General features: G+C 36.8%; 1 protein-coding gene across 3 annotated transcripts in view; it reads right to left on the bottom strand.

The window, feature by feature from the left end:
* ICE2 (interactor of little elongation complex ELL subunit 2) overlaps positions 1 to 14,282 on the bottom strand; it is a 29,049-nt gene extending 14,767 nt beyond the window's left edge. Inside the window, exons 1-9 of one of the 3 annotated variants that reach the window (XM_076348369.1) lie at positions 14,208 to 14,282; positions 13,112 to 13,216; positions 10,181 to 10,448; positions 8,903 to 9,022; positions 7,120 to 7,254; positions 6,652 to 6,768; positions 4,920 to 5,079; positions 2,665 to 2,849; positions 1,200 to 2,157 (exon numbers count right to left, since the gene is read on the bottom strand). In XM_076348369.1, coding sequence (XP_076204484.1) covers positions 1,200 to 2,157; positions 2,665 to 2,849; positions 4,920 to 5,079; positions 6,652 to 6,768; positions 7,120 to 7,254; positions 8,903 to 9,022; positions 10,181 to 10,448; positions 13,112 to 13,216; positions 14,208 to 14,236 — 2,077 coding nt within the window. In that variant the 5' untranslated portion in view covers positions 14,237 to 14,282. Of the gene's footprint in view, positions 1 to 1,199; positions 2,158 to 2,664; positions 2,850 to 4,919; positions 5,080 to 6,651; positions 6,769 to 7,119; positions 7,255 to 8,902; positions 9,023 to 10,180; positions 10,449 to 13,111; positions 13,217 to 13,768; positions 13,898 to 14,207 lie in introns of those variants that run through there. The other 2 variants (XM_076348370.1, XM_076348371.1) reach the window with 2 other exon arrangements.
* Between the last annotated feature and the right edge of the window lie 213 nt (positions 14,283 to 14,495).

Genomic DNA, 14,495 nt, shown 5'->3' on the forward strand with positions numbered 1-14,495 from the left:
CTTATCTGCTTGCTATAGAACTTTCAATTTGTAGAATTACGCTTTCTGTTCTTTCACAGTCACACTTCAAGCATCTTAGCAATATTGGTTTCACTACCTCTATTTAAAAAAAAAATATTTACTATTATGAAACACCTGAATTCCATACTCTGGCTTTTTAAGAGAAGGAGAAATAGAAAGAGTACCATGCTGCTCAACCCTTCAAACTGAGGGAGGAGACATCGTCTTTTAGTGACTACTTGTGATAACAAAATTTCAACTAAAACAGAATTAGTTGTGTTAACTGTTTCCATTACAGATTAAGTAGTTAATTAAGATTAATTCCTAGGTGATCAAATGCACAGCTAGTCAGAAAATACCAGCAAAACATTTTCCCACCAAAAGCATTGATTCATTGGAATTAAATATTTGAGAAAAAGAGTATCTGTCCTGATGCAACCTGTCTGGTTTCCTGTCAATTTACCTAACACAATAAAGTGCTTCTAACTTCAGTTGTACAGAGCTCAGAAACAACTCAGGCATGTGAGAAAAACCTCAAAGTTCACGATCCCTAGGACCTTCAAGACTTCTCGGTTGAGGTCTGGGTGCAGCACAGGTTCAACTTCCAGCTAAATGCCTGTAAACCTGTAGAGGTGGCTTGTAGTGAGTCCTCATTAGTCTTCTGGAAAAGATTGCTAGGAGCTAAGAAACAGCAACTGAACTGGGAATCTCAGAACTAAGACACCCAAATTTCAAGTTTTCTTTCAAGTTTTAATTGCATAATTTGCTTAATTTTTCTTCTACAGAAAATGTAAATTAATTTCATATTTTTGATTGACAAGAAACTATTTTTGCAGACCAGACTACTCAAATATTTGAATTTCTGAGGAAAAGTAACTCATTTCACTACCAAATTATTTCTTTTCCTTGCTTAAAAACCTCACGTATAACAACTTTTTGTTTCGCTAAAGTAAAACAATATTTCACATTCACATTCACCTCTGTGGACAAATGACTCCCAAAATGCTCCCTTATATGTACAAGTAATTCTCACACAGAGAAGGAATTGTTAAAAAAAAAAAAAATTAAGTCACATCTCTAAATAAATGTAACAGGTACTATTAGGATGTTCTTCAGATGAAGGAGTTAAAATGTTTTTCTGTTGAATTTTACTGAAAATTTGAAATTTTCCTCCTTAAACAATGTACACCATTACTTACTCTTTGGCACACCCTGAAAAAGCCAAGTCCAGGTATTTCTAGACGAGCCGTTGGGATTTGAGGCAGGGGCTGGCACAGTTTCTGTGCTAGAGGTCACCAATGGTTTTGGAGATTGAGACACATGGGCTGGTGAAGCATTACAATTATCACAGCTCACTACTGGCTGCTCATGAGCTTTTTGGGAAGGTGACTTGAGAAGTTCAGTTTGCATTTTCAAAATCTGTCCGACAGGATCAAATTCTTTGGACAACTTTCTTACAGGCTTTCTGGAGGCATTTTTTCCCTGATCCATGATATCTGAGCAATCAGTCATGCTTGCTAATGGAATCTGGGTGGGGGAAGGTGATCTGGCAGTCTCTGCTGAGGTATGTGAAACAGTGTTTGATACAGTCCTTTTGCAACAATCAGTGTTTTTACATTCGGTATCAATTATCAAACGCTCTTCATCCGTGTCACTGCTGCATAAAGAAGTGTAAGTCTCATTTTTTTGTGCAGAATCAGACTCCTTCTTGTAACTAACAGCATTAGATAGAGTATTTAATTTTGTTTCATTGCCTGACACTTCTTTGGTCATGACATGCTGTGCTTTGTTCAGTCCTATCTCCTCTGAATTAAAGCTCGTACAAGATGAATTTTCTTCAGGGCTGAAGTATAGAATGCCATCTAACGATGGAAGCTGCGTGCTGACACATGCTGAAACTCCTTGCTCAGAAATGGTGTTTTTCTCTTCTTCACCTCCACTGTTTATGGTGGATGTATTTTTTTTCCCCATTTTTAGGCCATGTGATAAAACTTTAGCTGTGTTACTAACTGTAGGAAAAGTATTCTCCATTTTAGACGTTCTTGAGAGCTTGACGGTTGCTCCAAAAGTTTCCAGTTCTGTAACGTCATCATCGAAGTCCATCCCTGTGTCATCTGGAAGAGGAATCTTCCTGTACTGGTAGGTATCAGAAGACATCTTAACACAGGGAGGAAAAAATAATAATATTAAAAAAAAATAAAAACCAAACAAACCAAGAAATAGAACGTGTTAATCACAAATGAGACACTGTCAAATTGAAAACATGAAAAATGTTCTACTATCCATATTTTGACTGTTGGGAGAGAAGGACAGTAATTGGAAAAAAAAAAAAAGTTTCCTGTGTTTAACACTGAATATCTTAAGTCCGAGGAGTTGAAACGTCTTTCAAAAGAGAAATAATGTTCGTAAAACTTTTCCCACTTAAATAAACTGATCAAAATACATTTTAATGAAGTAAAGATTAAAGCCGAGATGCCGATGTAATAGAAGCATTTAAAGGAACTAAACAGACATTTTAAAACATAGGGTCCATAACTCAGCAGCAGAAAAACTACCAACAGGAAACCTAAATTTTCCTTCATTATCACAGAACAAGTAACTTAGGAATTATAACATAGGTTTTTGGTTTTTTGTTTGTTTTTAGTAAGAGGTGAAGCTACATACATCCCACTGAAACAGACTGTCCTCAGCTGGTTTGTCCATCAATACATCAGAAATTGAAACATAAGACGTTTTAGTTGCTAGGAAGTCCATTGGAATTTCATGGAAGATTTGGTTCTTCTCTCTTACTGTCATTTCCTTTCTCAGCAGGGGTGAATCAACATAAACCACTTTAGCTGGTTTGCTACCTTTTCAAGAACAGAAAGAGATTGAGTACATATTAAATGAAAGGAAAAAAGACTGTTGTATAACTTAAAAAATAAATTTTTCAACTTCCAATTATGGTCGAATCCATTCCACATTCACACTAGAAGAAATGAAAAACTATCCTCTCATTCATTAACGACAGAAAACAAAAGTATGTCCAGATACACTGTGAATTATTAGGATCCTGCAGCAGCAATACATACCACATTAACAGTTGATCATAGTTTAAATGCAGTTCTAAATAGAGAATTGTAAAATAAGAATTTAGAATTCATCATTCCTTAAGCTGCATTATATCATCAAATGTATTGTTTTCCAAAAAGATCTTTTTTCTTCCTTTGATGAACTTTTTTTTTTTTTTTTTTTTTTTTTTTTTTTTTTTTTACAAGTCTCATTGCCCCAAAGTGATGGGAGCAGTTTATATTTCTTCTAATCAGTAACTATGTCCAGGCTCTGCTGTCCCACTCTTTTGTTTACACCTTAACACACTTACGCATGAAACATTCATAGATTCATCCAGAAGTAACAGCAATACCCTGCCCAGTATCATACAGAAAGCAAAGGCACATGGTGAACATACTATCACTGTTTTAGAAAAAAAAATACCCGTGGATGAAAAAAAATTCATTAATGCAAGAGGTGGGTTACAGGAAAAGTGGAAAAGGAAGGAGAGGAGAAACGCTTCAGGAAACAGTATATATTGCTAACAATATTCTGAATGCCCTTTAGGTATTAACTTTGAATCTAAAAATTAAGTTTAAAAAATGTAAAGCTGATATAAAGGGAGTCAGACATATCTTTACAGATAAAGTAATTTAATTTCACGTAGGAAAGTGCAAAATTTGTGAGGTTTGCAGATATTCGACAGCTTATTTACTACGATCCAGAAGTCTACTATACAAATTTGTGTGAAATACACACAACACAGACATTCCAAGACAACAATCATTATAAATACTCATCATGAAAAAAACCCTAGTGTATTACACCCCCCCCCCCCACAACAAAAACAAACAAAAAAACAAGCCAAAACCATAACAAGAGAGGAAATCTATATTCATATTACTGATGGAGTGCTTGACAACTAGGAGTATAGCATTCAGATGAGTTAATCAGTTTATTCAAAACATTTTTTGTTGCAAATGGGAAAAGTGATCTCCATGGACATTAATTATTTATTCATTATTTTATGATGTAAATAGGTCCTTTTAATCCCAGAAAATGTTTGCTCTTTGTTTTTTCGTAAAACTTCAGAATTTCTCTTTTTTAGCTTATTGAAATCCGTTCACTTGATAATTTTAACAGCTTCATGCAGTTGTTTTCTTTCCAAGAATCAGAGCTTACAGTTTTGAAAAGCAAAAGGACATTTAACTGATATTTTTTTCCCCCCAAGTGGAAAATACCTGTATGTCCAAATTCAATGTTAATGGTGATACCTCTAGAGATTGTTACTATTCTCAGTAACAAGGTGGAACAAGGTGTAGAAAACTACGAAATGACCTTGCTATCAGCTTTCCTCCTTGAAAACAGAGGACAAACTACAGCAATGGCTTTTTTTAAGTTCATTTTTTACAATAACTTCGATTGAACTAAACATTTTTCTTTACAACACAAAGGTCCCTGACTCCTTACCAGCCAACAGCTGAAAACTATTAACTTCAGAATTCTGCCCTTTAAGATGTGTGAACTAAATAACTCACATTTTATTACTTTGTTTGATTCCTTACATTAAAAACATTGAAGTACTTAAGAGAAACTATTTTCTTACAGCTGCATTCTAGAGCGCTGCTTCTTCAGAAAAGGTAAAAATCTGAGCTTATAATTACAATTATGATTTTCATTAACCTTAGCTTCTTTCTTTTTCAAATAAAACCAAAATTAAACTATTCTATTATTGTGTGAACTAAACCAGACTACCTCCTACCTTCCTGCAGTTGGTTTTACTGGATTTTCTAATTTCCTGTTCTTCAGTCAACTTGAAAAGGATTATGAGAATATATAAAGGTCTTTGCAGACAAAAAAGTAATTTTTATAACAAAAACATACTATACCTGCAACAGGGATCATTTTAATACAAACTGGAATTTCCCATTGTTCCTTGTAGTTTAGTCCATGATTATTCAGTAAAGTAAATAATGATTGATTACTTAAAACAACTTGAGGACAGTATTTCAAAGCAAGTTTTTCTGCATTTGAATCTGAACTAATATCCTAAACAGAAAAAAAGTTAAATTTTTAAAGGCTTTTAAGAAAGGCACACATAAATTTAAATTCGTAAGAAAAACCCCAAACCCAAACAAACACAGATTAACCCCCTCTGCCCCCAAATGCCCAAATATCACCACCGTGCTAGGCTTCAGAATCAAATGAAAAAGCAAAAAATTCCCCTGAACGTTTCTGGCTGAATCTTATACATCCACCTTGCAGCATGAGAAAAATATATCTTCTTAACTTGTATCTTTCAGTTCATTCCTATTAATTTGAATTACTAGGTTGAATAGGAATTTAGATGATTATGAAATATGGGAGTGCATTGCAGAAGAAAAAAAACATTCACTCGCACATATTACAGATCTTATGAGTTAAGTAATAGCACAATAAAGACATCTAACATTAAAATATGGTTAAAACTGCGCAGTTGTTTGAATATAGATTACATATAAAGAATCTTAAAACAAATATAAAGACATGAAGAATACAAATTAAGAATTTAAATTATAAAATTATTAAACATTATGAGTACAGGTTTCCAATGAGAAGCAGCTAAGAATGCTCACAAGGTGGGAGGAGAACATCAAGGACTAAGAAGGTAATGGAAGCCCAGAACTGAGGACCATGAGAGAGAAATAAGAAAAACCTAGCTATGTTCTTTTTTCTGCCACCTGAGACATCATCAGAAATATTCTCTGTTTATAGCTATAACATCTCTTGAGGTATGTATCCTTCTCATGTGTCACCTCTGCTACTTTCTTAAGCAAAAGTGTCTTTGCAATCACAGTGCCTCTGTTGAAAGTTTGGGTTTTGAGATGTGAACAAACTCCTTAAATTAGCGGATAACAAATTATCTGAAATAAACAGGCAGAAAAAACGAGTTCTATAGAATGAAAAGCTCATTGATTTTGTCTGTGGAAGAACACAAACAGAAATATCAGATATTTAATGGTAAGGTGGAATGGAATCTAAAAATTGTTCAACTCGGAAATGGAGTTTATGCTGTTTAGCAAAATAAATTCCCAGGGTAAGCTAACCTAATCGACTTTTCAGAAAACTAGACAGTCTAAAGCATTTCTTCTTACCCTCAGGACTTCTTTCTTAAATCGGAAGCCTTTACACCTACATGCATTCATATGTATGTATACACACTCACACACAGAGAGGCCAGCTTAGAAATTGCAAAGCGAAGTTTAAAAAGAACACCACTGTAATAAACAATTCTACCTAGATTTCACAGACAGTGTGTTCCAATTTAAGGACCTCTCTAATGTTTCATTGAGGGAACAGAGGAAGTCCTTTCAAGAGGCACTAGGTCCAAAAGGTAATAACCCAACTTTTGAAGAGGGCAGTGTGATTGCTGTAAATGAAATACTAAACAAATAATGATACAGTATATGTTCCTATGCTACAAGATGTGTAAGATTTGGGGGGGGGGGGGGGGACGGACACACACACACGACACAACGGGATGGGGGACAGAGAAGAAACTTAATGCTGCCACATAAAAAGAACCACATTGGTCTTCTCTACAAAATATGCCTTAAAAATGACAGTAAAAAGGCTACTTACGTTGTGCATAATAGAAGCTTTCTTTTCTGGAGTTATAATAGATGTAACAGTTTTATAATCTGTGGGCAGTTGAACAGGCATGGTAGGGAAATCTGTTTTACCACGTCTTGCTGTACCCTTGAAGAAATCAAGCAGTATCAGAAAATAGCTTTAACTGAAATCATGCTGACCCAACATTGCACTTCTTATAATGAAAAATATTAAGAATTTATAGAGGTACATTATAAAGTTAGTGTTATATTAATATCATCTTTTTATTGCAAACATACAGCGAAGGGTGTTAACAGCCTTACTACCAAAATAATTTCATTAATGTTTTCATTAACAATTTTAATTATAAATTATAACCCCTAACCCAAGCACTGAATAATACTTGCAAAAAACATGAATCGTTGCATAACACAATCCACATGTAATTCTACTTATTTGAAAATAACAACAAAACAAGATGTATATGTAAGATATTACCATTACAAGAAGATTTTTTTCCAGCCTAAAGGTCAACTGTGTATGAAACTTTCCTCCCATGATACTCATGATCTCCTGGAGCACGTAAAACTCAGGATACTTTTGCACATGTCCAATACAAGCACGGAATAATTCCTAACATAAAAAGAAAAAATAGTTTATGCATTTGTGTCTTTCATAAGAATTTCATTTAGAAAAGTTTTTTCTGCAATTGCAAGTTGCATTTACATATACTTTCTGTAGAGAATACAGATATATTTAGCAGATTACTGCTAACAGACTTGTTCAACTTTTCCAGTTAGAGACAGTGTTTAAAAACTTAGAGATAACAGTACGACTCTATAATAACCTTAGAATCACTGCTATCAGAACTGAAACATATTCTAAATTCTCCTCAACCCTTCATACGCAAGGCTAACAATGTATGCACACAGGCTCAGACCAATCATAAAAAAAAAAAATTTAGTACAGTTTGAACTGTACTTAACCAGGTAATGATTTTATTTTCAGTTTATTTATCTTCACTTTCAGAGGGACTAGTACTTTTTTTGTGTTACTACCTAATTTACACTAGGCCTGGGTAAAAGTCACAAAGGTAAAGACACAGGAAGATTCCGTATGTGTTGAAACTTGCTATCATGTCAACTCTAGATCCTAACATAGTTTTTTCTGATAACTGAACTATGTATTTAAGGCATAATGTTTTATTTAGTAACTAGAACGAGTTATTTCTGCAAGTATTGTTTAATATGTGCCTCTGTTTCATTTTTAACTCAGGATACCAACTTAACTATAAATAGGACTTCAAGTTTGGAGATACATTTTGTGACCAGATGACAATATCACTTAGAAAAACAGACACAAGTGTAAGATAAAAAATTACAAAGCCAATCCCAATTTTTAGGAAAAAAAGCAAGATTTTTGTCCTCACGTGTGCCCAAACCGTGTGTTAACGGGAGAACACATTTATCTTGTGCATGAAAATGCAGGTAATAAAAAGTGTTATGGTGAAATAGAAGCAATCCTTCTGAATTTAACTAAATGCTCTACTCTCTAGTAAACACATTTATTTTTCTGTTTTATTCTGTAAAAGAAAGTGATGCAGCACTTACTAGGAAAGATTGAAATTTTAACAGAAAGTATATAAGTAGGCCATTTCAGTTAAGGCAAGAGACTATGGGGAAAACAAGCAAGAGCAAGTCAACCCACTGATGGGAAAGTTTAACGAACCTGTACTCTGGAATTCTTTTCCCGAAATGTGCTATTAAACCAAGAACAATATATAAGGTTGCATTCATGTTTGATTTTAGAATCATCAAAGTGGATATGTAACACAGCATGAACTTGCAGATGATTATGGTTAAAGCCTGAGTAACTTCTGATTACAGTGACTTTGTAACATGCTGCTGTGGAGGAAAACTTAACATTCTGTCCAGTAGTGTATATTTGGGAGCAGCTTGTTAATGTAAAAGCATACTTAAAATGCAATTACTCCCTTCCCAAATATAAAGATGTCATTTACTTAATTGATGATTAAATCTTTGTACAGTATTGTATTCAGTGACCTCACTTATATCGTACCTTATTGGCTACAATAAACTGTGGGCCAAGCCATGCTGCACAGCATAAAGGAAATGGCAACTTGTCATATCTCAATCCCAACGTGGAATGAGCAGAAGTTCAGGGAACATCAGATCGTGTGAGCAGTGCCTATGTATCTCAATCACGATTCCAATATGATTATTTAAGAAGAGAAGGAATTAAACACAGTATTGGTAATTACCTCAGTATAACATAGTGCATCTTCAGAGATGGCATCATAATCTTGGGCGCAGCTTTTTGCAGCGTTCTGGGCAAATTTCATAAATTCTGCAATTTCATTGTTTACTACTTCTTTCATTTGCTGGGGGGAAGGAAAAATTTATTTTTTTAAGACAGAATGGAATCCTGTAGGCTAGGTATGTAATCAGCAAAATTTCCAGAGAGGTAGTACAGGTGATGGTATGAGGGAGGGCACAGGTTCCTCTTGCTGCTCGATTTGGCAAGTCTTTGCATATGTTCAGAGTTTCACTTAAGTAAAAAAATATTTTGCAAGGCCCATTTCCTTAAAAAACATCCCAAAACAACAAAACACTACCCCCCAACAAACAGCAAGCTTCTTTTGATCATACGCTGGTGGTTTATAAAAAGCAAGGTTGCAAGACATTGTTGGAGCAAGTTTACATGACAGAGCCACAAAGATATCTGAGCTCTGACTTCATAAGCAATTATAAGTAACAACAACGCAGTAGGTACTGATTTGCCTGGGAATGACATTCCCATTATTACAGCATAAAATAAGGGAATTAGCATGAACAAGGAAGCATGGGAAACCAAATGCAATGGCTCAAAAACACGTGCTGATTAATTACATTACACAGGATTCAACTAAAATGATACTTCCAACCAACATGAGACATAGCCTTTCACTATTTAAACAACATTGCTGAGACTGAGCAGCAAGTGTGAACCTGTGCCTTTCTACTCCCGTAAGCACTGATGTGGCAAGCATAGAAGGTGAACGCACAGGTCCCCTCGTGCTAATGAAGAAAGTTCCCATTACAGGGTGCTGTCAAAGATCACATCAAAATGTATCCATCTCCTAACATTATACAAGACTGCTACATGCCATTATGAAATGCTAAAATCACATTAAGGTCAACTCTTAACTTCCTTCTCCTAAAGAAATGTGGGTTTTTTGGGGGGTGGGTGGGTGTTTGATCAGCTATCAAAGATCTATGCTTACCATCAGTTGTTTAGACTACTACTGAAAAACAAAACAAAAAACCCCACAAAAACCCCATCCACTTTCAATGAAATAACCAAATACATTTTCAATTTATATTAAAAATGTTATCCTGAATACTTTAAACCTTTATTACCATTCATAATACTATGTTAAAAGGAAAATACGACAAATTGAATTTAAAAATATTTTTGCTGCCTTTTCCTTAACTCTTTGTAACAAAAAAATTGTATGACTCCCTCTGTGATGTTCATATGTACATATATGCACACTTACCAGATACGTGAATAACTCTCTTTGACTTGCTGCATTAACTTGAAAATGGTTTATTTTTTTTGAGTACTTAGTCATCAGATATAAGTATGTTTTCTGCTCCTTCTCAGTCAAACAAGAGGTAAATGGATAGGGGAGTCTAGGTTCTGGAAAAGGATGATCGTCAGTTGTGCTTTTAGCCTCCACCTCAACTGGGTCTGCAGCCTGCATGCTACAAGTCTGTCTGTTTTCTGAAGAGTTTGCCAATGCCGCCACATTTTTCTTTGCCTCTCTGAAAGAAAAGTAATAAATGAAAGAACTTACAATTCTCACATAAATATTAATATTTGTCAGAATTAATAAAAGGCAGTCATGCAAGCCTAAACTTCAAATCCAGCAAAATGCACTGTGAGATACTGTACTATTCCAATTCCTAGTCTATGTCATAGGAATTTTCTTATTCTGAAACTTCACTTGGACGATCAGACTAACCCTTAGTACCAACAGCAGGTTTGCCACAAGTTTAAAGATGGAAAAAAAAAAAATTACTTTTTTTTTTTTTTAAACGAATTAGTGTATATATTAGTCTGTATACTCAATATTGAGGTGGCAAGTGAAATATGAAACTGATTCTTTGTTCTGGAAACATTAATGAAAAGATAAAGAGTCTCAACATTTCGTCATTCACTGATGGCTGGTGTTCAGAAACAGTTTGCACTTAGAAAGGTCTAACTTATGAGTCAAAGTTATGATAGTAAAAGAGTAAGACTTAACTAGAAAAAGCCTTTCTTTCACTGTAAAAGAAGTAAATTAAAACTACTTAATTGTAACAATAGAAATTCCAGATTTCAATGAAGAAATTCCTAAAAACAGAGTACACAATTCGAGAGTTTCATTTTCTACTCTAAACAATGCTGAAATCAGTTGCCAAAAATAATATTGGGCTAAGGCAAGGGGCCTAGCTGCCCTAACAACAACAAAGAAGTAACATTATAAAGCTGGTTCTTAAAACAACTCCAGTATATGAAGGCCATTTTAGCCCTGCTCTATTTAAAATAACTGTTCTTAAGAGAGAAAATATTTAAGGTTAACAAAATGAACATTAACTGCTGATCTTGGAAAAAGCATATTTTTAAGATACGATTTCAGCAGTAGAAAACATCTCGAGTGTTATTCAAACCCAGCAGTATCACGTCCACAGTTCTTAATAATACTTCACAGCTGTCTCTCTGAATATGAGAATGTGTCCATCCTCATGGCACAAACTGGCAAATTTAATTAAGCTGCAGCAGCAACAAGATGCTGACTCAGATATGCCAATGTAGGAACATCAAGAAATTCTAGCAGCTTAAATTGGTTATATTCAGCACTGAATGAAATGGCAGCACATCAAGATCATTTCAGTATGCAGTGCTGTCACAGTCTTCATCGGGGTGCAAACCAAAATAATCTGACAGAGCTTTTCTGTCCATATTTACAGCATTATGCTTTATTTGAGCTGACGGCTTAAATTTTTCCCCTTCATTTTATCAGCAACCTGCCTTCACAGCTTCTATGGTGAGAGAACATACACTTTAGTAAATATCTATCAGAAACCAATATAAAAATTGACAAATTTCCTCCAGTTTTTACCTTCATATTTGCCCCAATAGGTTCCATTTCTCTTCCTCTTGACTATGGCCACACAACCCAGTTCCATCAATTTCTGAATTTTTCTGGTTGCAACCTCTTTTCTGGCTATAAACCCACTTCTACCATACACAACTGAACACAATTCCACTCTTGAGTGCAGTCATGTCTACTCCAGAAACCCTTTTTCTACATCATCTAAAGGAAGAATCCTACAGTAATATCCAGAGTACCCAGTAGCAAGCTGTGAGGGCTGTGCTCATCTCTGCCAGTTCAAGGAAAGTTGCTCCAACAGAGATGAACCAGAAAAGCCTTCTCTAGGTAAAGATGTGGGATATAGAGAGTCACGTGATGTAGAGAGGTATTCCCTTCAAATGCGCCTTCTCAGCATCAGTTCATAAAAATACAGTAATTCCCCTTTACAACAAATTATTTCTCCACATGCTGAACTCCCCACTTAGAGCACAGTAGCTACCTTGGTCTCCCATCCGCATTCTTTGTGGTGTGAATGTTCATCCACCGTGAGACACTTGTCACTTGTACCTCCCCACCAGCTTAATGACTTCTTAAAAAAACCCAATAGCCTCAATACAGTCCTCCAACTTCTGAAATCCAGCAGCACGAGCTATGCTTTTCACTATGCAAAACAAATGTTGATTCTACTTCCCCAACTTAAGAAAATAAAAAGACATCGAAACTGCACAACCAATGCTACCTGTACCACCTGTGTTCACATAATTTCATTTCCCATTCTTCAGCTAACACTCTATACAGTTTCTTCATTACTCAAAGAATTAATTGTATCGCCACTGCACCTAAGACAATGTTGGATCTATGTAAACAGTGTTGGCTACTTCCAAAAGATACAAGTAAAAACCATTTCAGTCTACACTACTGTCAGCCTTCTACAAAGTGAGAAGACATGGACAGATAGCAAGGCATTAATTTCTAAAAAGGATTAGGTCTGGTTTACGGGTTACAGGATCCTTACCATGACCAGTTAACAGTGTGGGTCAAACTTCATCCCTCTTTGGTATACATAAGAGAAAGCAAAAAACAACAAGCACCACCCCCCAAAAAAATAACCCAAACCCCATCCCCAAACCCCCAAAATACCACTCTACCCCCCAAAAGACACGAAAGACCAGAGGTCCCAACCTAGTCTCTTCCTGCTTTCTGAGGTTTCACAATAGGTAAAGCTTGACCAAGGAGTCAGTAACAAATCCTTGCATACCGGATAACATGCAGCTTTCCCCCAAAACAGTAAGGTTATGTATCAACAGGATGATGACAAACAGCACAAAATTATAACATAACAGAATATACCTGTTTGATAAATGCCATAGTTCAGAGAGGCTCGGAGCCAATGAATATTTTTCATAAATTTTGTGTGAGAAAAATACTTCACTGCCATTTTTTGGTGAAATATCCCTGATAATAAAAAAAAAACAAAAACACAAAACAAGAACATTGCAATACACAAGCAATTAAAGGCCACATCTGCCCCTGAGAAACAAAGAACATAATTATTTATTTTTAAAAAAAGAGGCTATCTACACAGCATTTCCACATCCCCTCTTTATGGAAGTTACATATATACTAATTCCCTACTGGTTTTCAATAGCAAAACACACGTTGTCCGCAGTCCAAAAAGAACCATTTCATTAATACAGGGTATAAATTCTAGATTTGATGAGAGGAATTCTGATGGAACTACACACTTCCAGATGTTCATTAATTAAAACCACACATTGGGTTGAACTTGCTGGAATTTTGAGAAAAACACAACCACCTTGGTTTTATTTTTCACAAGAGATATTTTGCCTTCTACACAGACCTTACCTTCTAAACTTTTTTTTTTTTTTAATATAACCCTTCCAGTGTACAGGCTTGATACAATGCCAATCTTCCCAAACTATTCTGAAAGGCATGAGAAAAGATTTATTTCCGTCTTCCTCACAAACAAATTCAAAACCTACTCACCTCTCTAGGCTTAAAAAGCCGAATTACTTCTTTGTGGGGCTATTCGTATTAAAAAAAAGAAAAACATCACTGCCCCAAATTCATATCGTGGATGTGTATTACTTAATTGTTCCTCACGTCTGAACATACATAAACACACAGGCTAACCCTCCCCCAGGGAGAGCGCACTCACTCCTCCCTCCCTCCCTCCCTCACAGCTAAGAGAACGACAAAAAATGGCGCCACCCCGCCCTCCCGCAGCGACGGGGCGGAGCCAGGCGGGCGCGGCAACCCAGGCCCGCCCCGCTCCCCCCGGGCGCATGCGGGCCCCCGCCGCGCGGCGGGCTGGGCGGCGCGTTCTCCTGTCGGCCGGGCAGCGGGGAGCGAAGGGACGCCTTCCCGCCCCCCGCTCTTCAGACGCGCCCTGCTAGGTTAGGGGGAGAGGGGTCAACGCGCTCACCAGCTCAGCAGCTGCCCTTTGGCCGCCATCTTGACGGACCCCTCGGGGAAGCGTGTTCGCCGGTTCTTCGTCTCTCTGCCGCGTGAGCCTGCCTCACGGCATTGGCCAATCAGCGTAGCAGAGCGCCCGGCGCGCGGGATCAGGTGTTGCGAGCGGGCCAATGGCAACGTGGGCTCGAGCAGCTGCTGGAGGGGCTGCGGCGGCCATCTTGCGGCAGGCGGCACTGCTGCAGGGTGGGGGTGAGGGCGCGGGGGGGGCGCCGCCGCCGAGACCCGTGCCGGTGCCGGC

Source organism: Aptenodytes patagonicus, chromosome 10 (genome assembly GCF_965638725.1).
Source record: "Aptenodytes patagonicus chromosome 10, bAptPat1.pri.cur, whole genome shotgun sequence".
NCBI lineage: Eukaryota > Metazoa > Chordata > Aves > Sphenisciformes > Spheniscidae > Aptenodytes > Aptenodytes patagonicus.